Below are 22,309 nucleotides of genomic sequence, written 5' to 3' on the forward strand. Positions count from 1 at the left end.
GGCGCTTTTCTTCTTAACTTAATGGTTTAGGCGCGCGTTTGCCTGAAGGTTCCAGTCCCCGCTGGGAAGCCGAGGGCTGGTCACAGTCCTGGCCGAGCCGCGGAGCCAAACCTCTACGACACGTTTGCAAAAACTACAGAAACTGAGCGAAACAATTCGATACGAAACGCGTGTCCCAGCCTCAATTCCCGGGGGGCTGCCCCCGTTCCCGGCCCTGTCCCACCGCTCCCGGCCGGTCCAGGCTCCCCCCCCGGCGCAGCACGTGGTCCGCGCCGCGCCCCCCGCCCCCCGCGGCGGCCCCTCCGCCGGGCGAAACCACCTGGCACGGGAAGGGGGAGCCCCTTCGCCACCGGGCTCCGCCCCGTTAAAGGGGCGATGGCCGCCCGGCGCGGCGGCAAGCACAGCGTTCCCTCTCCCGTCCGGCTGCCGCCTTCCCTCCCCGCCGCCCTCCTCCTCCAACCGCGCGCCCCGGCTCAGCGGGAGAGCGCGGCCGCGGGAGCCGCCAGGTGAGTGAGCGCGGAGCGGAAGGGAATGGCCGGCGCGTCGCCGCCCGTTTAAGGGCCTCCCACGTCGCTCCGCCACGTCCGGCGGCCCGGCCCCTCCCGGGGCTCCCTCACCGCCCCCCGCCCGCCCCCGGGGCCTGGAGGAGCCGCCGCGGGGACGCTCCCGCTGCCCCGGCTGCGCCGCTCCCGCCGCGGGGCCGCTCGGCAGGTGAGGCCGCCCGACCCCCGGGGCCGCCGAGCGGGCGTTATGTAAGGGCAGGGGCAGCCGAGCGGGGCGGCGGCCGCGCTGAGGGGCGGCCGCGCCCCAGCTGGGTCCGCCCGCGGGGTCGGCGCTGAGTCTCCGCCGGGCTCCAGGTGTTTGTTTGCCCGACCCGGAGGGAGCAGCCCGGCGCCGGTCGCAGCCCTGGCGGGACGGGAACGGCTGTGCCCGAGGGGCGCTCGTCGGTCCTGACAGAGCCTTCCCTGTGGGAAAAACTGCACGCGCCGCTCCGGGGCGGGAAGGGGTCGCTTATCGCTTGTTTTCCATGAGAGGTGGAGTGTGTCAGCCAGGAAAGTAGCCGGTGGAATGTAGGGCTCAATTGCTTTCCAGCTCTCAGAGAACATCCCCGCCTCGCTGGAGTGTGAGGGAGCGTTTGTTTTAGGGGAAGATCGCAGATAATTGCAGGAGATCTACGCGATCGCTGGTTTTTCTCCTAAAAGTACTTTTAGATCGTCCCAAAAGAATCACCCAGCCACCGCTAAAGGTTTGAGCTGGGTTGTTTTTTGTTTTGTTTTGTTTTGTTTTGTTTTTTTCGAAAGTAGCCGAAGACTGGGGGTGTGTAAACCAGAGTGGAACATCTGTTTGACCCTCTGACACTTCTTTATTAACGTCTGGTATTTTCTGAGAACTTTTGATGCGGGTTATTTCTTTTTCCTGTAAAAAGCTAACATGTTCCCTTTCTCTCTTGGATTTCGTAGCAAAGATGCTGAGTTTTTTCCGTCGCACGCTGGGCCGGCGGTCCATGCGGAAACATGCGGAGAAGGAGCGGCTGAGAGAGGCCCAAAGGGCCGCCACCCACATCCCTGCGGCTGGTGATGCAAAATCCATCATCACCTGCCGAGTAGCGCTGCTGGACGGGACGGACGTCAGCGTGGACCTGCCGGTACGAGTGATGCGAGTTTGTTTGTTAAATACAGTTGTCTTGTGTCAACGTGGTTGTGGTGTTTGCTGTTTGCACAAACAGCACAGCTATTTGCCGTTGCAGGCTTGGTGTTCGCCAAGTTACTGGTCGCTAAAAGGTGCTGAAAGAATAGTTAACCTTATCATTTCACTGAAACTAGAGTGTTTTGTTAGATGCCTTCGAGCCTTTGAACGCTTTCTAGTGTGTTAATGTAGTTGTTGTGCCAAGGCTTACCTGAGAGAGGGTAACATGTGGGATGAATTGGATTTTCTTTTTGGTGAGCTATCTGTCTTGAGAAGGAGGGTAAATCTCTTGGTGTAACTGTTGAAGAGCAGGGATGAGCAGAAGTATGAGCAGTAATTTCTGTGTGGCTTTTGTTTGTCTTGGTTCTGTGTCAGAGATGGATGCAGTTTTTAACTCTAACTTGAGAGGGGAGGGGAAGAGGAAAAAATCTACTTCCTTCCCCTCCTCCGGGCAGATTATAAAGCAGAGATTGTCTCATAGCACTGTGTTTTATTGGAGTGAGGTGTTAGCCACTGTTTTACATTTCTAAAGCTTCCTTAATATGCACGTGCCTGTTCTGCTTACCTAATTATATACCTGTTTTTGGCCAACAGGATGAACAGTAACAACAGAAGCCATGTGCTCTGTTTTTCCATTACCATGTGTTGTAGTTGTTAGCGAGTTGTTTTGAGCTCCAAGAGCTGAGCATTAGGAACTTAGGAAACTGTGGATCTGCGAGACCTGACTAGTTCCATGGGATTTTGGCTGCAATCACAGGGGTGCTGGTGTTGGAACTGCTGACTAGAAAAAGAACATGCGGAATGGGCAGTCTTGAAATGGCTTTTCTTTCTTCTCTTTCCTATTTTAAGTGCAATTCTGGAGTGTTTCGATAGTGTGAGGAAGTCAACTTTTTGATGTAGTGAGCAGAAATTACTCTTGTGCTATCCAGAACCCCAAGTAATCTAGAGCTAGAGAAACCCTATGGCATCTTTATTTGCAAAATGACTATAGAGATAGGTGTTTATAGAGGGCAGTAAAACTAATTGGTACATCTCTGAAGCAGTGTAGTGAACATATCCAGTGGTGCTTAGTGCCTAGGATGTTTGATTTGAGGCCAGGAATGCCTACAAACACTTTATAGCAAGAGTTAACATTTAAAAAGTACTCAAGTTTAAATTGGTGTCTTTACATAATCAGAGCAGTAATCTTTGGAGCTGGAGTTGGCTCTATAGGCAAATTCCTGGCGGCTCTAACTACATTTCTAAGGCTTTGAGGAGCATAAATTGAACCCGAAGAGGTGTCACGACCTGCCACCTGGACTATAAAACATAGACCAGGGTGCAGTAGTCACTATTTATTTCTACAGGAAACTTTTTCACTTTTGTTTTTTCTTTTATACACCAATATAAAGCCTTGACTGTGGAAATCTTAAGTTATGAGTAACAGTACCAAATATGCTGAATCAATGTAGCCAGATGCTGTAGTTGCAGTGCATCGTCAGTGGCTGATATGTACCAGTTTCTTTGGTGATTAAAATAAAAGTAGATTAAATGTTTAATTTCAGATTCCTTAAAGTGTTTACTCTTGTTTCTCCACTTGCATCATTCACATTTTGGGGTTGACTCTTAAAGGGGAAAGCAAGAAAAGGTAGGGGAACAGGAGATGAAGTGTGGGGTACAGAATCTTGGCAAAACAACATTGCTTTCTAAAATCCAAAGCTTAAATTAAAAATACACGTGTATATATATTTTTTTCCTTTACAAAAACTTTCTTTAGGAATCTTTGACCTCTTTGAACTACGACCTTTTCCAAGACTGGTTCTGCTACTTTTTTGCCAGTAGATTTGCTTTAAAATGAGCTCTTTATCTCAAAGAGGTGCTCTCTGGTCTGCCAGTTCAGTTGTGCACACTCCCATTGTCTACCTAAGTGGCGTGAAGTTGTTTTATTAAAAAAAATAAATAACAAAGTTTTTCCTAAGAATGAGTCACTTAGCAAACAGGTTAGTTCACAGCCAGGGAAAGAGTTGCCTTGGCAGGAATGAATGCCATACCTTTTTAAATCCATGGCTACACAAATACTTTACAGTGGCATAAGTTGTTGCTGCCACAGGAAGAAAAGATGTTGCTTTCGTTATTGCGTTTGTCCTTGTTTTCGTGTACCCCTTGGCAGAAGAAACAGTTTTTTGGCAGCCAGGCAGTAAGCTAAGTCAAGAAAATGCTGTGGCTGAAAATAATCGGTATAATTTTGTTATGTTAGTTTCCAGCTGGAGTGATTCTCCAATCTGGTTTCCCATGTGCCTCCCCAAATGTGGTGAAGAAGCATTTAGAGGTGATACCAGGCTTAAGATTGCTTAAAATGCTCTTGAGCTGCATCCTTACAGTCAATTTGCTGCTGAGAAGAGTATTCAATTCATATGATTGAATCTGAGATTGCTGAATTTCTGTTTAAATTAGAAAAAAAAAAACGGCAAGGAAAAAGAACCCAACCACAAGGAACACTTAAGCCAAACAGGCTTCAGAGGTTTTAAGCACCAAAGACTGATGATTTACGAATATTGACAATGAGGCAGAAGGGACACATTGTAAAGGATGCAATTGAGATTTAATTTATTAAACACTGAGCCAGGATTTGAGTAGTAACTCTGCTTTTTGTCCACTGATCTTATCTCTGGTGTCTGTCAAGCCACTTAATCTGTCTGCTTTTCTATTTCTTCCGTTTTTTTTAATTACAAAACTGCCTGACTTGAACCGTTCATCAAAACAGCAGTTGTACACAATGCATAGACTGGGTTCTTTTTAAGAATCTACTAATTTCATAGCTGTGTCAAAGACTGAAGAATATCAGTGTCATGTATACTATTTACTGACACTTTGGTATGTTCAAAGTGGGAGGCATGAACTTCACACGAGTTATCAGTGTTCTTTTGGGGCAGATCGAAAGGTGTCAGGTTTTTTTCCCCACCTTCCTCTCAGATGTAAAGTTGTGTTTTGACCTGGTAATTTTCCTCATCTGTTACCACTCTTTTGAAGCTTTATGTTTGTCCAAATGCATTCGGTGATTTTGACAGACTTATCTGCTTAGTGAAACACTAAGGAGCTTATTATTTTGTTAATCTAGAAAAAGTTTGTATACAATAGGTGTTGGTTGTAACTGCTGCTGCTGATGTTGTTCATTATACATTCTGCTTTACTGTTAACTTGCCTTGTTCAACTTGGATAAAAGTTGGGTTATGCTTTTTCTTCCAATTTTTTAAGATCCTTGGGTGGAACGTTTTCTGAGTGATATGAGTGGTGAGAGGACAAGAACTCGTTTGCTGACATCCCTTATCTTACTTTTAATCCTGTTCCCATGTGAAACTAAACTCATCTTTCCCCACTGAACCTCTGGAATTCCCAAATCTCAAAAGCCATGGACAGCCCTGGTTTGCCACCTGAAGAGTGCATCAGCTTAGTCATACCAATCTGGTCTCCCAAGGAAACCCCTCAGCCTCTGGAATACTGGTTATTCTGGTGGTCGTGGTTTGTGGGGAAAGACAGGTTAGGGGGGAAGCTCATAGCAGTGTTTCTCCTTGAAAGCTGTTTTTCACTGGGGTCACTGACAGCTTGTGAAATACTTGGGAACAAAAATATTTGTTAAGAATTTCAAATAAAGTTCTGTTTTGAGTACTAGGGATCTCCAGAGGATTTTTAAATCAAAATATCTAAAAACTGAGTATTTGTTGTAGAGATAGCCAATTCTATGCTATTCATAACACTAATTTGGAGAGGGAAAAGATAACTTAGATAGAGGGGAGAAAAGGTAACATAAATAAATACATACACTTGGAATATACACCTTTTTTAAAATTAGTGGATTGCTTTCTGTGGAGAAACAAGGTCAGCCTTACGATAGTGACAGATAGTAAGTACAGGGTCTTATAGAAGCAGCACTGTACTTGGTGGAAGCCAGGGGTGTTTCGGTAAAAGAAGCTGACCCTGCTTAACCCACAACTTACATAATCTTCTCATGGATAATAGAATGTTAATTGTATTCCAGTTTCTGCAAGTGCAACCTAAGTTTTAGGTAAAAGCTTCTTAGTAGTATAAGATGAAAGAAACAAATTATGAGAATGGATGCTCCCTGAGTAGCTTTTCATCTTGGAATATTCCTTACTTATGCATGCGTGAAATTTGATATGGAGATTGCAAAACGAGATGGTTTTGTCCTTATTATAATGAAGTATCATTAAAACAAGGTCTTGTACAAACCAATCCAAGAGCTCTCTGGAACAGTGGAAATGAGCTGTTTAGAGTTGTGGAGTACTGAATAAGATAAAAAAGGTCTGTATTTGTAGTGATTATTTTAAAAAAAGAAATCTATCTGGGATGCAAAAATCATTAATGAGTGCCAATGGCTTTTTGTTTGGAGAGAGATGATCTGTGTTGATCTGACTACAAGATCAGAGATGTATTATGATACTTGATTTTACTCAGTAATCCACTCTGTTTTTCTAAAGAGCTTTTTGAATACTTATGACCGCTTGATGAATATTTGAAGCTGTAAATATGAAATACATAGTGCTGTTTGTGGCACAGATGCTGATTAACAAGAAAATCTAATACTCCTAAAAATGTTGGAAAATCAGTCATCAAATAAAATGAGCACTCTGAGTGTTCAAGGGTGGCTTTTAAATTTTCAAAATAAAGCTCAGCAGACAGAAGTAGTAAGGACACAAACCTTTGAACATGCCCCTGTGTGTGTGTTAAGGCTATAAAGCTTTGGATTAAAACTTGTTTCCCATGTGGTCTTTTGTCTGAAACTATTGATGTGCTTTTGAGGGTTTGCTTAAACTACTGAAAGGCCTTTAGGGAACTGAACCTGAGCCAGTCCTGAGCCAAGTGTTCTGAAGCAGAGGTGCCCATCTGTGTGCTGTGAGGGGCTCCAGCTGTAGTGCAGGGTGATCCCTTGCTTCCTGAGCTGCCAGATTTAAATGCACGGTGAGACTGAGTGTAAGACATAGGCAGGACACGCTGAGTTGTTTGAGCACATGTGAGCAGCTGCAGTCACAGGCTGCCTGCCCCGGGTCCTGCTGGGAGTCCAGGCCTTTGGGGTTGGTGGCAGGTGAGCATTTCAGCCTTGCTGCGATGCTCTATACCCTGGCACGGTTGGAAAGGGAGGAAGGGAGCAGCTGGAAGCGAGCTGTGGTTGCTACCAGAGTGAATCCTTTGGCCTGCAGTGTGCTGCCAGAGTGTTTCTGGGGATGGTGCTGCAGGCCAGTGTAGTTGCCTCAAGGTTCAGCATTCTTAACTCACAGTGTAACAGTGAATTTTGTCTGAAGCCCTGCTTTCCTGCTGAACTGCTCCTGCAAAAGAGCTCAAGGACTTGAGGCTCTGGAGTGCTCTTAATCAGAGTGCTCCTGAGAAACCTGCAGGTGGAACACCAAATAAAACTGAAATGTTTGACATTATACTGCGGGGAGGCATTTAAACCTTAATGCTGGACAAGCAGTTTGGATATATTATATATCAGAAAGAATTCAAAAATGGGGTAAAACAGCTGGAAGATATAAACTTTCAGGGAGATGAAACAGAGACTTCCACAAAACAAACTGACAAGTATGAATGTTTTGAGTCTTTGTCTTTTTATGTAATAGGTTCAATAAGGCTGAGCACAGTACATTAAAATCCTTCTACGTAGCACTCTAATAAATGTACAGTAATGATGGGTATTGAAATCAATTCTTTATAAAGATTTTTGAGAAATGCCTTTTTCTTTCTCCAGAGAATAACAGAATAAAATGTTTAATCACAAATGGTTATCTTTCTGTATTTGTGAGACATTGAGTAAACAGAAGAATTGGTAAGCTGTGCCTCTGGAGGTAGAAATTCTCTGCAGCCTTCAGGCTGCAAGGCTTTATGTTCACAAGAGTATATGGCACATGTTGTCAAAGATGGGAGATAAACCAGAGAGAGAAGCAGAACTGGTGTTTTGCTGCCAGTGGCATCTTTAGATGAAGGAGAAAATTGACTGGGGAGTTTGGAAAAGTTATTTGCAAGACTAGTGCTTGGAGTTTGAGGAGAAGAGCAGCTCCGTTTGTAGGTCAGTGCTTAAAACCCTAAGAAGATCAGGGTGATACAAATAATGTGTACTTCTAACACTGCCTTTGTAAAGATAAGGGATTTTGACCCTCCAGTTCTCCAGCAAACCTTAATGGTGTTAACTATAGACACCGTTTGCATGATATTGAGATGAAATCTTTTTCCTTTAGAGCTCACTGTTGGAGCTTTCTCATGTCTTTTTTTTGTTTGTTTCGAAACGTGTTGTTTGGGAGAAGGGGATTTACTTCCTTTAAAAAGTGGAGAGGCTCATCTGCTGCTTCTGCACTGCTCTGCTCTGCAAACATGCGTAGGTGACATCCTAGCAACTGGGTAGCTGTAAATTCTGACTGGGGATCCATCTCTGCCCTGGGTGTGTGTAAACAGTGTATTTCTAAGGAAACTGGTATGCATATGAATGGTAACCCTCCTGATAAGTTGACAAAAACTGGGAAGGGAGAGTTTTGCTATTTGAGCTACTGGATGCAACGGCTACTGTTAATAAGAAATGTTAACTTAATCATTTAAAGAAATCTTCTGAATGAAAAGAATGCTCCAAAACCACGAGGGATACTAAGTCACCATGAAGGTAATGCCTATTGATCTCTTTTTTTCAGAGTTTGTCTTGTATAGGGACTTCTATTTCTTCACAAAGCAAAGAAATAAGTAGGAGAAAATCCTTTTCTGATAAGCATTTTAGTTAGTAAATTAATTAGGTGGGCCTTTTGGTTGGTTTGTTGTGTTTTTTTCAAGTTTTAGAAAAAAAGAGTTCTCTGTGATTAAAAACCTAATAAAAACCTTAAGAAGTGAGCTATTCAGCTGGTGCCCACCCAGCACAAGCTCTCATCCCCAGCTGCTGTAAGCCCGTGTTCCTTTACCAGTGGTGGTCTGTACTGGCTGCAGTGAGGCAGGTTGTGAGAGGAGGGTATAAATGCTACTCTTCAAGTTTTAGGCAGTGACTGAGGTGCCTGACTCGAGGAGGTTGTCTCCAAATCACCTTATCCCGGCAATGAAGGGACAAACCAGCACTCCGAGGTGAACACTCAACCTCGGTGCTGAGTTACCGGGGTTAAGCCCGGCCTTTGTAACACCTACTCAGCCAGCAATTGCAGTTATTAAGAACAGCAGGAGGTGTCATTAGGACATAGTTGGGAGCATCCCTTTCATTCAGGGAAGGGGGGCGGGGGCCATGCGATTCATACCAAAGTGATCAGAAGATGCTTTTATCTCATTCCATAGTGTGGCAAAACCACTAGATACATAGCCTTATATATATATATATGATATATTTTATTGAAGTTTTCCTGTTGTTGTGAAGTGGTTGCTGTTGCTTCCTACAGAGAATAGCAAAGCGTGTAAATCAAGTGGTCAGGTTTTACTGAATTGTAAACCCGTGAGGAGTTTAATTTGTGCCCAGGAGGGAGGACCAGCCACTGACTGGACTGTTTGTGAGTGGAGTCGTTAATAGTTCATCGGTAACCATTAAGCAGTTTGAAAATATTTGTTCTTTTAGAGTAACCTGAGCTCTGCTGCAAGGAAAAGAAAGGAGGGGGGCGGGGGGGGAAGCACGTGGGGTTAGCGGCAGGATAACAATGTCACTTAAATGGAATGTTGCCGTTAAAAATTAGGGCAATTTTTCACAAGAAAATGTAATAAAAGTGTATCTTTTTGTAGTGTAGCTTTTTGAAAACACTTGATGTCGCAGTTTCATCGAATACAAAGAAACTAATTTTGATTCCTAAAAATTGACTGGTTACAAAGCAATAATATTTTTGCCTGCCATTTGTTTAAATATAAGGAGGAGGGACTGCAGTAAGTAAAGAATGTGTGACACTTTTGCTGACTTGCACCAAATACAGTTGGTGATGATTTAGTTCACATGCAGAGTAGTACCTAATGAACTCCACGTTGACAGCCCTGGTGATTTAAGTCAGAAAACAGCAAGTAGCCCTGCAAATCTTTCCACAGCCGATGCACTGCTTCTTCAGGGACTTTCTCCCACATTAGTTATTCTGGGTCCACTTAATCTTCGAGTCCTCTGCTGAGATTACTGAAATGGTGAACACACTGTGAAACTAACTTGATGCTACAGAAATTTGGTTCTAGTTGTAGGTAGTCTGAGATAGTATGTGCAGTATTCCAGGCTTGAGTCAAAGTGCTCCTGTCACCAACAGGGAATTTGGCTGAGATAGCTGGTTAATTACAGTTTTAAAAGATGACCTATTGAGGAATTGAGAAGGATCTAAAACATTCTGCTCAATAAGAGCAGATTTTCCACTAGTTTTAGACAAGCTGCAGAGAGCTTCATGCAGAACAGCGTTTTTCTAGTGTTGCTGTGGCAAGTGCTGAATTTATTTCTTTTGTATTAGTATATATTCTTGTTTAAGCAGAAGATACCCTATGCTGAGGAAAAATACGAACAGTTCAATGTCTTGGTCTGTAAAGACAGGCAACAGACTCAAATAGTGGAAGAAAAGCATGGATTTACATATATCTATGGTTTGCCTTAGGGCTTCTGTTAGGAGACTCTTGCTGGTGTTTAATTAATCTGTTATTGCCTGAAAAGTACTTTTTTCCTTAGGTGAACAGAAAAAACTTGCCCTGAACAAATTTGATTAGGCCAAAATCTCAGTATTTTCATTACACAATGTTTCTGGGTTCTGTGTGTATGCTTCCCTTCTATTCCCCCTGTTCTCCCCAATACTTGGAAATAAATAACTGGGTGAGAACTTGCTTAGGCAGGCTCAGTTTACCGACTAGTTTTTATATTTTGCTTTGAACTGTGATATATCACGTTGGATTTCAGTGAGGCATGAAGTAAACCAATGATTAGGATTGCAAAGTTAAATATAAAATGTTTGAAGATCAGGGTAGAGGAAGGTGGCAAAAATTACACATGCAACTTTACTTACTTAGATATTACTTGCTGATTAAACCTGATTATTTCTGAGAATATGAATTTGGCTGACCCAGAATTTTGAGAGTTGGACTAAATCTGCTAATTAGTTGCTCACTAAAATATGCTTAGAAAGTAAGCCCATTTCTCAAGTTGTGAATGTATAATATTATGATAAAAAGATTGCAAGATGATAGCATTATGGAAATAAAGGAATCCTTAAGCTTCTTGCAGAGTAAGCATAAATCCTTTCTACATTTCTTTGCATTTAAAAATATTTCTTTTCAACACCATGACTTGTACTCCAACTTACTAATTTATTAATGTATTTTATTACATTTAGGCTTCTTAGGTATAACTGTTAAACTATTCTTTCTGTTTATTACTATAAAAGAGTTCATAGCATGAAAAATGCATACTGTGTAGAAACTTCTCAGTGCTACTTAAATGCCTTCTCTTTAAAAAGAACTGCTTAATTTTTTAGATCATCACTGTAAAAATGATGTTTCCTTGAGGGCCAGGGCTAAGTTTTTTCATAAATTATGTATGAGCATATGTGGTGGCTTTTTGCACCTAGAAGTGAGTTTTATGAACTTAGTTTTGTAAATGTGTTATCATCTGTACTTGAGCAAGCAGCTGTCACAAGTATTGAGGCCATGTTACTGAGAACGCAGCTGCGATGGGCAGGGCACGTCTCGAGGATGAAGGACCACCGCCTCCCTAAGATCTTGCTTTATGGTGAACTTGCCACTGGCTGCCGCATGAGAGGAGCCCCGAAGAAAAGATTCAAGGACTCCCTGAAACAACATCTCAGCCTTGGCCATATTGATCACCATAACTGGTCTACTCTGGCCTCCAATCGGGAGGCCTGGAGACACACCATCTATAACGCTGCGGAAGCCTTTGAGAACTCACGCAGGATCACTCTCGAGGAAAAAAGGCAACGCAGAAAGAACCGTGTCTTGCAAAATACACCATCTAAGGAGTCTTTCTGCTGCGCCTTTTGCAATCGGATATGTCTATCACGTATTGGCCTCATAAGCCACCAGCGTGCCTGCTGCAAATGTGGATAGTGCCTTCACAAATCTTCGTTCGCGAAGCCTAGCCATGATTTGTTCAAGTTGCTTGCCCCAAACTATTTCCTGGTAGCTGTTAAAAGCACTTGCTAATGGAATGCTATATCCTAATTCAATAGGCTTTGCTACCGGCTTCAAAACTGGTGAATTGCCGAGATATCAAACAGTAGTAAATTCATAAGCAATTTGCTGTACTTGGCTCTGAAAATTTTCCAGTGCATTAGTTATCGCAATTGTACTAGCAGTGTTTCCAGTTCTGTTGAATTTCAGTGAGTAAGGAGATCCTAAGAGGGAAAATGATAAAATGGCATTTTAACACTGTTGTGCTTCCTGTGGGGTGTACATTTACCTTTAAGAAAAACAGCCATCAAAAAATGAGGGGGAAAAAAGGTCCATATTATATTTTCATATGCTAAATTTTGTGATTCTCCTACTACTGGAATTAGAATAGGAAGTATATCTAGAAGAAGGTTGATACCACAATAAACCTGCCTGATGAGTACTTAAACCTTTTATATTTTCAGAAAAAAGCCAAAGGCCAGCTGCTGTTTGAACAGATCATGTATCATCTGGACCTTATAGAAAGCGACTACTTTGGATTAAGGTTCATGGATTCTGCACAAGTGGCGGTGAGTAGCAATGCTCTTTTTTTAAGCGACGGTCTAAAAGTTAAATCTTAATATTGACAGAAATCCTATAAGAAAGCTGCCTTTTGCAAGTTAAGTTCTGTGCAGAAGCTCTATGGTGTGTTAGTTTCAAGTGTCCCTGAGTTTAATTCCACCTTCAGCACTAACATATTACAACGCTGTTGTCTCTTCCTTTCTTGTCTTTTGCGTGTTTCTGTCACACCTCCTGTTGTCACTGGGCAGGCTGGTCCAGCAGGACCCCAGACTCTGGCATCATCTAGAAACTCGTGGTGCTGCTGATGCAGAGAGAAAGGGGCAGAACTAGAGTGTGTACTTGGCCCTTTGTTGTTCTACAGAGTGGAGAAAGGTTTCCTTTGCCAGTGCCATCAACGTTCTTGTCAGCAAAAGTCATCTTGTTAATGTTTGCTTGCAGGAGGGGTATACCTTTGATTTGTTCAAATTAGTTGTTACTCAGACCTGCAGCTAGAAACTGTTGGGAGGATATAGGTGTGTTTGTATGTACCAGATAGTTTGAGTAGAGGGTTCTTCCAAGCCCGCATTTGTTTGTGTTTTATTGTGTGTTTGTAAAAATGTGAAGGGTTTTGACAACAGAAGCAGAGCATTGTTTGTCAGAAACAACCACAGTTCTTTCACCTGGGGGCTGTGCAGTTTTCTATAGATTCTTCTTAGAGCCAAGTACTTAATCCTGCCCACAAGGATAGCTCCAAGTTAAGTGAGCTGTTAGGCAAGGAGCAGTTTTTTCTCTGTCCCGCATCCCTATAAGTTAAACCTGTATTCACTTAGCCCAGCATCCCCAGGTAGAATGAGATCTGAGTTTTCATACTGTATATGTCAATCTTATTTGTTAGGTCTATGACCTAACATTTTCTGTTTTTCAAAGACACTTCAGAATTATTTCATGATTAGGTTGGCAAAGGGGAAGCACAGGCAGTTTCTGCTGAGCCAAACATCTGAATTGTTCAAGGTCAGCATAGAAAATGGCAGTAGTGACTTATATTCCTTTACTTATGTGAAGGTCCATGTCCAAAACAATTTGAAGGTGATCTCATAAGTGTTACAGCTTTGTACAATGGCAGAAAACTCCACGGACTTGAATCTTTGAAAGAAGCTTTGGACACAGTACACTGCCCCAAAACACATTTATAACTTGGTGGCTTCTTTTCAAAGAAGCGATCAGATTTTATATTTAGCTTGTAATTGTAGAGAACATTCTCTTTAGAGAAGATCACTGGTGATCAAGATCTGAAGCAAACCTCATGGCTAGTGGGATTAGCTGTTGCTGGGCTGCAGTTCCCAGTAGTGTAAACTGGTCTTAAACCTCTTGCAGAACAGAGACATTTAACACTAAGGAGGAAAAGACCACTACAGTAGTGGAGGGATGGCATTCAGAACCATGCATACCAATAGAAATGAGAAAACAGCTCATTGCACACCATTTTATATTTATAAAAATCATGTTAATTTTGTTAGGCCTGCACAGTCCAGGATGTTGGGTATTGATAGTGAATGACTTCATTGCATTTATCTTTTTGTACCCCTATGTTTTAGGTATCCTGTCTTCTGAAGTATTTCCACGTCTCTAGGATCTGATAGAGTGGGTTAGTTTTAACTGGTGAAACTATCTGTATGATAAATGTTTTTCTCCTGCTGATGTTAGCAAATAAGGCCATTGCATCTTGAAGTGGGGAAATAAGAGTTAATCTTTTCTGCCTCAGCAGTGGCTGTTGGCTTGCTTTTGTCCAGCAAATTGTTACTTCCAGTCCTGACAGCACTTGATTATTTGATACTGCACAGTCTACCAGGTACAGGGGATTTTGAGCTTGGTTTGCTTCCTTTTTTTAACTATCTGTGACTGAAAAGCAGCAGAGTAGAGATAACAATCTGTTTAAACTGGACCTTAATGATGTACTGTGTATAACGAAGCAGAAAAGACTGGATTTTGCCAGGAAAGCTGAATGCAACAGCCAGAGATAATTAATTGCTTTGAGAAATGAAGAACTGTTGCAATAGCAGCCATTCCTGCAAAGAGGAGCTGGCGAGTTCTAGCAGAAACCCAATCTGCAGCTGGAAACAAAGACAGAGACTAATCAAGTGACTTGTCAAAGATTATTCAGGAGACCTGTTAAATAAACAGTCTAAGAATCAAGTCCTTACTGTGGAATTGTCCACTAGCTCTGAAGGAGTTAGTCTTTCTGCTACCCCATTTAAATCTAAGTATATTACTGAACTAGATAGTTACACTTGCTGACATAAACTAGGAACATGTAGTTAAACAAAAATTTGAGAAATTTCCCACTTGTTTTGACTACAAATGAGTTTTCAATAGATCCATTTTGAACACTAAAGGATTGTTGTTTTTTTTTCTTTTCTGCTACTGAAGTGGTCACTAGTTTGAGTTTATGATGCACTGGGGCTTGGGGGTAACACAGTATAAACTCTTCCTGACTTTTTGGATTTTAATATTCAAATAATAGCTTTTTTAAAGAAGTTCTTGAAACAGTTAGTTGAATTGAATGAAAGAATTGTTGTTTTCTTGTGGTTTCTGTGTTCTTTGTAGTCTGATGGTTAGGAATGGATTCCCTCTTCCAAGTAATGGGCAGGAGATGGCAAAAAGAGCTGTTTGCAGGGTTATCCACCATATATCAGACTTGGTCTGGCAGCCAAGGGAACAGGTTAATTTGAGTTACAGTGAACAGTGCAGCATGTCCAGTGATGCAAAAGATGAAGATTCCTGGTAACTTGTTGGGCTATTGGACTTTTCCTCCAGCAATGCTTGAGAGATGTTCTAGTGCTTAAGAGGCACTGAACATTCAAGCAAATTTCTAATGCAAACCTACAGGTTGCAAGCATGAGGTACTTGCTTTTCCTAATGGAATTCTACAACACAATGGTTTGTTACTCTTGCAGTTTTATTTGATGTAGTGCTTAATGCTGAAAATTATTTGCATAGCATTGCACTAAGTATGAACCCATTAATTCCATAAATTATGGGACCAGTTTTAGCCTCACTGTCTTATTAAACAAACCTCATTTACAGAAACTTTTTGAAAACCCTTGCTGGGTTGAAATTTTGATTTTTTATTTTTTTTTAATGTGGTTTTTTTTTTTTCAATTTCTGCAGCAGCAAACTATTTTAGTAAGGACTTCCAGTACCCTGTGCAGTCTGTTGTTTGTATTGCCTTCTGTTTAGCAAACTTTATCTCTGGATTTCAGCAGTAGACCGTGCTGAGCAAACTCTCATCAAAAGTAAACTTTTTTGCCAGGTCCACTTGAATTCCATTTTAATCACTTAGAATAAATCTCAAATTTCTTGACGTCTGTGTCTGTTCATTTTTGTGTTGGTTTGGTGGTTTGGTTTTTTTTTGTTTCACCCCCACCCCCATTTTAAATCAGTTCTGTTTCCCTTCTTCCATGCACACCCTCACCATTCAGACAGAGCTCCTGTGAGCAGCAGTGGTAGGAGCTGAGCAGAGTGAAGTGCTATCGGTGCCTGTCGTGGGCCTCTTGGTTGCCTTCCCATGGAATGTGGAGGAGATGAGAGAAAACGGGAGGGAGATGAAACAGGCGGGCACAGCCTGTCCTGGAGCCTAGAAAGGGCTCTCTTTGTCATTCCTGCATCTAAATCACCTGCAGGCCTCTGAGTTGGTAGTTTGTATATTTTTGTGGTGGAGGAAGCAGTAAGCAGGCTGTCTCTTACAGAGAGTTTATGGAATAGGAAAAAAGATTATGATTTTCTGAAAGAGAGAAATATCACTCGACTTCGTTTCCCTGGTAGTGTAAGCAAAATAGATGTAAATATTTACTTCATTCTTCCTTTAGCTTCCTGCTTTATTTTAAAAATTTATTAGATACATTTCAGATAGCTTTCTGTAGCCACTTTGTTTTAATAGGTAATGAGGGCATCTTCAACTGTGTGCACAGCAGCAGCAGATGGTTCAGTTGTTCTGATCTGCAGCTAATAGAGCAATCACTGCACATCCCGGCTGTATTACAGGCTGACTTCACACACTCTCTGCAGAAGGCAGGGCTGTTCTGAAGACAGGAATGTGTTTGCACTTGGCATTGCAACCTGAAAATACCGGTTCTTTTTCATACTACTGTTGCTTTTCTGTCCTCTATGGGGCCCTCTGTGAACTTCATGGCACATAGTTTAAAAAAAGGAGTGTTGCTAAGTATATAATTTATCTGTATTAGTTGCAAGGTGACATTTGGGATTGATCAGATGAGGTGGTGTTCCCTGGGCATGGTGAACCATGCAGGACATGGTGTGTTAGGCAGTTTGCTCTGGCTCTTGAGTCAATGCAATTATGTTGAATTAGGGTGCCGTGTTTCCTGTTTAACTGAGTCACCTCCTTTGGAGAAAGGAGCTGTTGGCCATGCACAGCACTGGGAAGATCTCTCCCACTAGCCGTGTGTTAGATTTCCAGCTTTAACTTCTGGGCTAAACTCTCCAGCACTGTGATAATATACAATTATTTTGGGAAACATAGTGTATATGTGTAGGTGTTTCTCTCAATCTGCCATCTATAGCTTCTTTTTCTCATGCTGTTGTACACAATAGAAGTGAGGCCATTATTTTGGCTTCATGTGTAGCTTATAATTAGCATTAGTAGGTGAGGCAGTAACTTCTGTCCTCTTGTGATAGTTGCTAAAATGTCACGTGTGAATAGATTTTTGAGAATTAGGTAGAGCTGAGCCTTATGTTGGGACATAGATGGCTTTGCTTTTACTGCACTTGAGTCATCTAAAGAAAATGCCTGGAAGCCAACAATATTTATTTTGTCTCTCCCCTTCCTGCCTCAAGTAAACATCACCCACAACTGAGTGCCAGAGTCTCCAGCTATGATTTATTCCTCTCTTGCACATTGTCACTGGCTGACCTACTAACGTGTGAATTAAGTGTTTGTTTGGACAGGATGAAAATTTTAGTGAAGTGGTTTGTTAGAATGGTTTTCTTTTAAGTAGAAAACACATTCTTGAGGACTGGCTTTAAATAAGGTAGTACAGGATGTTGTTCAAAACTGACATTTTGTATTATAAACTTTGAGCGAAAGAATCTTCAGTGAGCACAGAGAGAGCCATGAATTGTGAAAGATTTGGATTAGATTGTTTTAACAAACTACTTGTTATTCCAAGATGGTCTTCACTAACAAATAGGGGTTTTTTTCTTTTTTGTTCTTTCTGGGAGAATTCTTTATTGATAATTCAGTGAAATTAATTTATTTTTCAGCATTGGCTGGACAACACAAAAAGCATTAAAAAGCAAGTTAAAAGTAAGTGTCCTTTCCATTTTCTCTTGGGGTCTTGACGTACAGGAAGCACAGAGTTGGAATGGGTGGTGGGGGCAGTGTCCTGTGAGGGGTGATGAGACCCGGTGACAAAAACCCCGCATGGTGCTACTGATTGTTTATTAACCTCTTCCCTCTGTAGCTCATATTACTTTATTCTAATGTTCTTAATTGAACATGTTATAGGCTCATTAATTATAGTTAAAGTGGAGTCAAGACAGCTGAAGATGTTTTAGTGTTAGAGATTGTTATCCTGACTGTAGGAAAATGTGTCTTGGAGCCTCCATCCCTTGGGGCAGTCCTGAATGCCCGAATCTGTGTTCAGTCCACCAAGTACTTACCTGCTGCACAAGCCTTTAGCCTGGCCTGGTTGTTTCAGTGGTGTGGCTTGGGTAAGCTGTGGCATCGGCTGATTGTTGTTCAGCAGTTTCCTTGCTCTGCACTGTGGGAAGTCTTCAGGGACTTGTGGTGCTGTGTTAATACAACAGAGGTTTTGGAAGCACTGAGAGAGAAATTCCTCCTGTCAAATGCAAGAATCAGCAGAGCGCTGCACATTTTTAAAGAACTGTTAATCCATCCTTTTGCTGAATTAACTCTTTGCTTTCCAGAAAAGATGATTCTTCAGTAGAAGGATCTCTTAAGTCCCCATAAAATATGTCTAAACTTTTGTGGAATAGAAGGGCCTGAGATGTCAGCAGTGAGTATTTTCCAGAGCCCTGGGAAGATGCTGCAGAGACCAACAGCATGCCTGAGGGTTTAGTCAACTGCAGAGCCAAGATGCACAGCTTTCTTGGTGATGGATAGTCCTTAAATATAGGGATTAACCTAGATTCATGTGCTCTTGGCAGGTTAAGTTAATGTGATATGACTGTTGGGTTGACTTGTAACTTTTAAAACTATTTCATGTGCATATTTGTGTCCTTTCACCCTGATGTTCTTCATGGATTTCCCTGTCACACAGGAATTCCTGCCTTAAGACTTTGTGGTAGGACATAGCCAACCAATTTCAGTCAGGTTTTGTGATGTGATTGTGTGTAATAAAGACATGTCTCATCCAGTAACTGTTACTGCTGTCTTGAATGAATTCTGCTTCGCAGTTGGCCCACCGTATTGTCTGCATTTTCGTGTAAAGTTTTACTCATCAGAGCCCAATAATCTACGTGAAGAGCTAACAAGGTAAGAGGGATTTTATGTGAGAGAGAGGTACCCAAATAAGGCCAGGGAAATGCTTTGTGGTACTTATTGAAACAGTTGTATGATGTTTCAGAGAATTCCTTGGAGCTGCTTGCTAACTTGGCTTTTTGTAAATGCTGCCCTCTTTTTGTAGTGTACCTATCTTGAAATGAATGAGCTGTGACATAAAGAGCACTAAATATTTATATATTACTTAATACACTGTTTTTCATTAGACAGTTCTGGCAGCTGATCTGAGTAGCTTGTACACAATGGACAGAGGTTTTTACTGAAGAGAACAGACATTACTGCTCTGTCTTTATTCTTCTTAAGCTGTATTTAGTTTCAGCTGCATTCAGTCATCCTGTCTCTAGGCAGAAAAGCATTGAATTGCAAGTTAGAGCTTCTCTTTGGCAAAAGTGAAGTTCAGTGAGCATTTCATTGCTTGTGTGGTCTTTGTAGAGTTTATGGAAAGGGAAAATAGTGTTTTACTGCCATGTTGACAAGTGAGTTGACAGTACTCTATGTGTAGGATTGTAGTATCAGGTGAGCAGCAGTTTCTCTTGATTAAAGCATTTTACAGATCCATTCGTAGTACTGCATTTCTTGTTGGACTGAGACATACTTGGGGTATTTTGAAAGAGAATACAACAAACTGTCTGCAGTATAAATCTGTTATAAAAGGTGATGTATCCTTGTATTATTGCCACTGCTGCTGATCCCTTGAGTTATGTTTTTGTGATAGCTGTGGACATTTAATACCCTAAGCCATTTGTAAGGGCATGAAGTGTATTTGTTTGTTGTTCAGGTTTTTGTCTGTGTGGATCTTCGATCTGCACTTTAGCCAAATCCCTGGGAGTGCTACCAGGAAGATTATAGTAGCATTACCCCTTACAGCCATATGTACCCTTTGCAACTTCATATTTACATGTGGTAACATAATGTGATAACTGCTGCTTTTTAATGCTTTCCTGCTGATCTGAGAAGAATGTTTTACTTCCCCATTCATGTTAATGAATAAACATTTAACTCTCTTTAAAAACAGTAACTGTAAACAAAATTTGGACCTACATCTGTATCTACCACTATGAAATATTTTCATTCACCTTGACTGAGTTCTGCCAGTCAGACTTTACTATACAGGTTTTACCAGGGCAGACCTGAAACCTGAGGGCTTTTAAACCCTGTCTGCCTGCTTAGCTAATCCCCCCAGAACAGGAGAGCAAGTCTTCCTTCTGTCTTGAGACAGTTTGACACCTTAAAGAAGCAGAAGCAGTGGGAAGCAGAGCTTTGCTATGGGGTATCGGTGTCACTGGGGCCTTCCTGAGGGTTCCACCCTTGTGCAGCAGGACACCCACTGGAGCCAGTTTTCAGCTTCCAGGGTGCAGCTTGCTCATGTTCTGTGGCAGCTTCCCTTCAGATGCTGCCAGTCAGAGGTCATGTTACACAGCATGGGAAGTGCTTGAATTGTTTGCAAGTGTTATGTGGCTGATAAGCACATACTGGTCACACCCACTGTACACTGTGCTCATTCTTTCGATATCTGGGGTCAGGACCAAACATGTGGGGGCTAGTGTTCGAAAGGCTTTGGATAATAAATGGTTTGGCAAAGTATTTTTGAATTTCTGTGAGACCTGTAGGAAAAACACCTGCATCTGTTTTGTGTCTGTGTGTGTAAGTATGAGGAGACACAGGCACACGTTGAAGGAGAAGCATTGTCTTTGGTGTTGTGTAAGGCTTCTGGGCATCTGTGCTAGAATTCAAAGTGGATACTGTCACAGATACCAGTGCTTTATCCTTGATGAGAGTTCTTCTCTTGTCAGAGGAAGGCTGGGTACTATAATGGAGCAAAGGAGCTGCTCTTTGTGGGTATTGGATTGGAAGAATTGGTGTTGCACACCAAAGGGATTTGTATTCAATATTCGCCCAATTTTTAAGTGAGAAGAGTACAGAATAAGCAAGGCAATGAAGGAAAGCTGGCTCTAAACAGTAAAAAGTTGGAAAGGCCACAGCCTACTCTTTATTTTTTCTCACTTTGCAGTCAGCTTTTTGGGTTAGATTTTAACTAAGCAATCCCTATTAGAAGCATTTATTTTTGCGAGACTTTAAAATAACCATTCTCTTATGAGATTGGTATGTCTATGAATAATGAAGGAAATGTGGAAGATGCAAGTTGGGTTTTGCCCAAGTAGGAACAAAAGAGAAAAAAAATAATATTTACTTGGGTATCCTGTTTCTTTTTCGATGCAACACTGTAGTTCAGCTTTTGACAACTTCTCATTTTGGGTTTCCTTCATTTGAAATCCATGCAAAACACACAAACCCAACTGATGAGCCTTGAAAGGTCATAGTACAGTTTCTTTAGTCTTGAAACCTGACCCATGTAAAGAGTAGAAAACATTTTTATTTGTCAAGCTCTAACTTACTCCTGTTGGCTGAGTGACATATTAAAACTATTAGTCAATGACTTATTTCTTATTTAATTCTACAGGTATTTATTTGTTCTGCAGCTGAAACTGGATATTCTTAGTGGAAAGTAAGCAGCCTTTTAAACAATACAGTGTGTCTAGCATGGAATTTATTAAACTTTTATTTGATAATTAGTAAGTTTTTCTTAGTAATGTTATTTTTTCTCTAAAATACTACTTTTCTATGCATGAATATCAGCAGAGGAATGCTTAAATAATGTAAAGCTTGTCTCCTGTTAATTTGTTGAAAATCTACTAATTCTTTTTCATTTTCTTATCGCAAACATTACTGTCAGTTGTATAAGTTGTCTGCTAAATAGTGTCAGTTCGGGCTTTAACAATGCATTTTTCTTACGGCAGATTGGAATGTCCTTTTGACACAGCCGTCCAGTTGGCAGCTTATAACATGCAAGGTGAGTAGGTACAAGAGGGGAAGGATGAAGTTTCATGAGCAGCTCTTATTAACTCTTTTAATCTGTCCTTGTTATATACAGAAAACAGATTCCGCCCAGACAATAGTGATCCAGTGTGAAACACAGCTCTTTTGGATTGTAGCTGTGCTGAGAGCATATGCAGAAAATTACTCAGTTTCTCTGAAACAGAACAAGGAGGTTCAGATAATAAACAGCTTTGCCCTAAACTTGTTTTCTGGAGTGCTTATGTGCAAACGTGTCCACTTTCACATGAGTTATGAGGTCTGCAGTCTTCCTGAATTGCTTTGCTGTAGTAACACAGCTCACTTTTATTTCATCGTATGATTTTTTTTGTTGTATTTTTTGTTGTCCAAATGAGGTACAAAATTGGTTTTGTTCTGCACTCGGCTGAAAAGTCCTGTATATAAAATATCAGATTTTGACTTCAGCTTATTTGTAGGAACATCTTAGTGCCACGTGTCTCATGCTCATACTTGAGCATTCACGGTTGAACTGCGCTTGTTGATATTTCAGATCCTTGTTCAGCCACAAGACATACTGTCTTTTTTCTCAGCTGTACTGCACCGTGCTCAAGCCAGCTGAGACTT

General features: G+C 41.6%; 1 protein-coding gene across 3 annotated transcripts in view; it reads left to right on the top strand.

Moving 5' to 3' along the window:
* Window positions 1–337: 337 nt before the first annotated feature.
* EPB41L5 (erythrocyte membrane protein band 4.1 like 5) overlaps window positions 338–22,309 on the top strand; it is a 53,980-nt gene continuing 32,008 nt past the window's right edge. The window contains exons 1-7 of one of the 3 annotated variants that reach the window (XM_032693595.1): window positions 338–506; window positions 1,461–1,645; window positions 12,237–12,341; window positions 17,590–17,632; window positions 18,745–18,823; window positions 21,312–21,356; window positions 21,649–21,701. In XM_032693595.1, coding sequence (XP_032549486.1) covers window positions 1,466–1,645; window positions 12,237–12,341; window positions 17,590–17,632; window positions 18,745–18,823; window positions 21,312–21,356; window positions 21,649–21,701 — 505 coding nt within the window. In that variant the 5' untranslated portion in view covers window positions 338–506; window positions 1,461–1,465. Of the gene's footprint in view, window positions 507–637; window positions 712–1,460; window positions 1,646–12,236; window positions 12,342–17,589; window positions 17,633–18,744; window positions 18,824–21,311; window positions 21,357–21,648; window positions 21,702–22,309 lie in introns of those variants that run through there. The other 2 variants (XM_032693594.1, XM_032693596.1) reach the window with 2 other exon arrangements.

The sequence above is a fragment of the Chiroxiphia lanceolata genome, chromosome 7 (genome assembly GCF_009829145.1).
Source record: "Chiroxiphia lanceolata isolate bChiLan1 chromosome 7, bChiLan1.pri, whole genome shotgun sequence".
Lineage (NCBI taxonomy): Eukaryota > Metazoa > Chordata > Aves > Passeriformes > Pipridae > Chiroxiphia > Chiroxiphia lanceolata.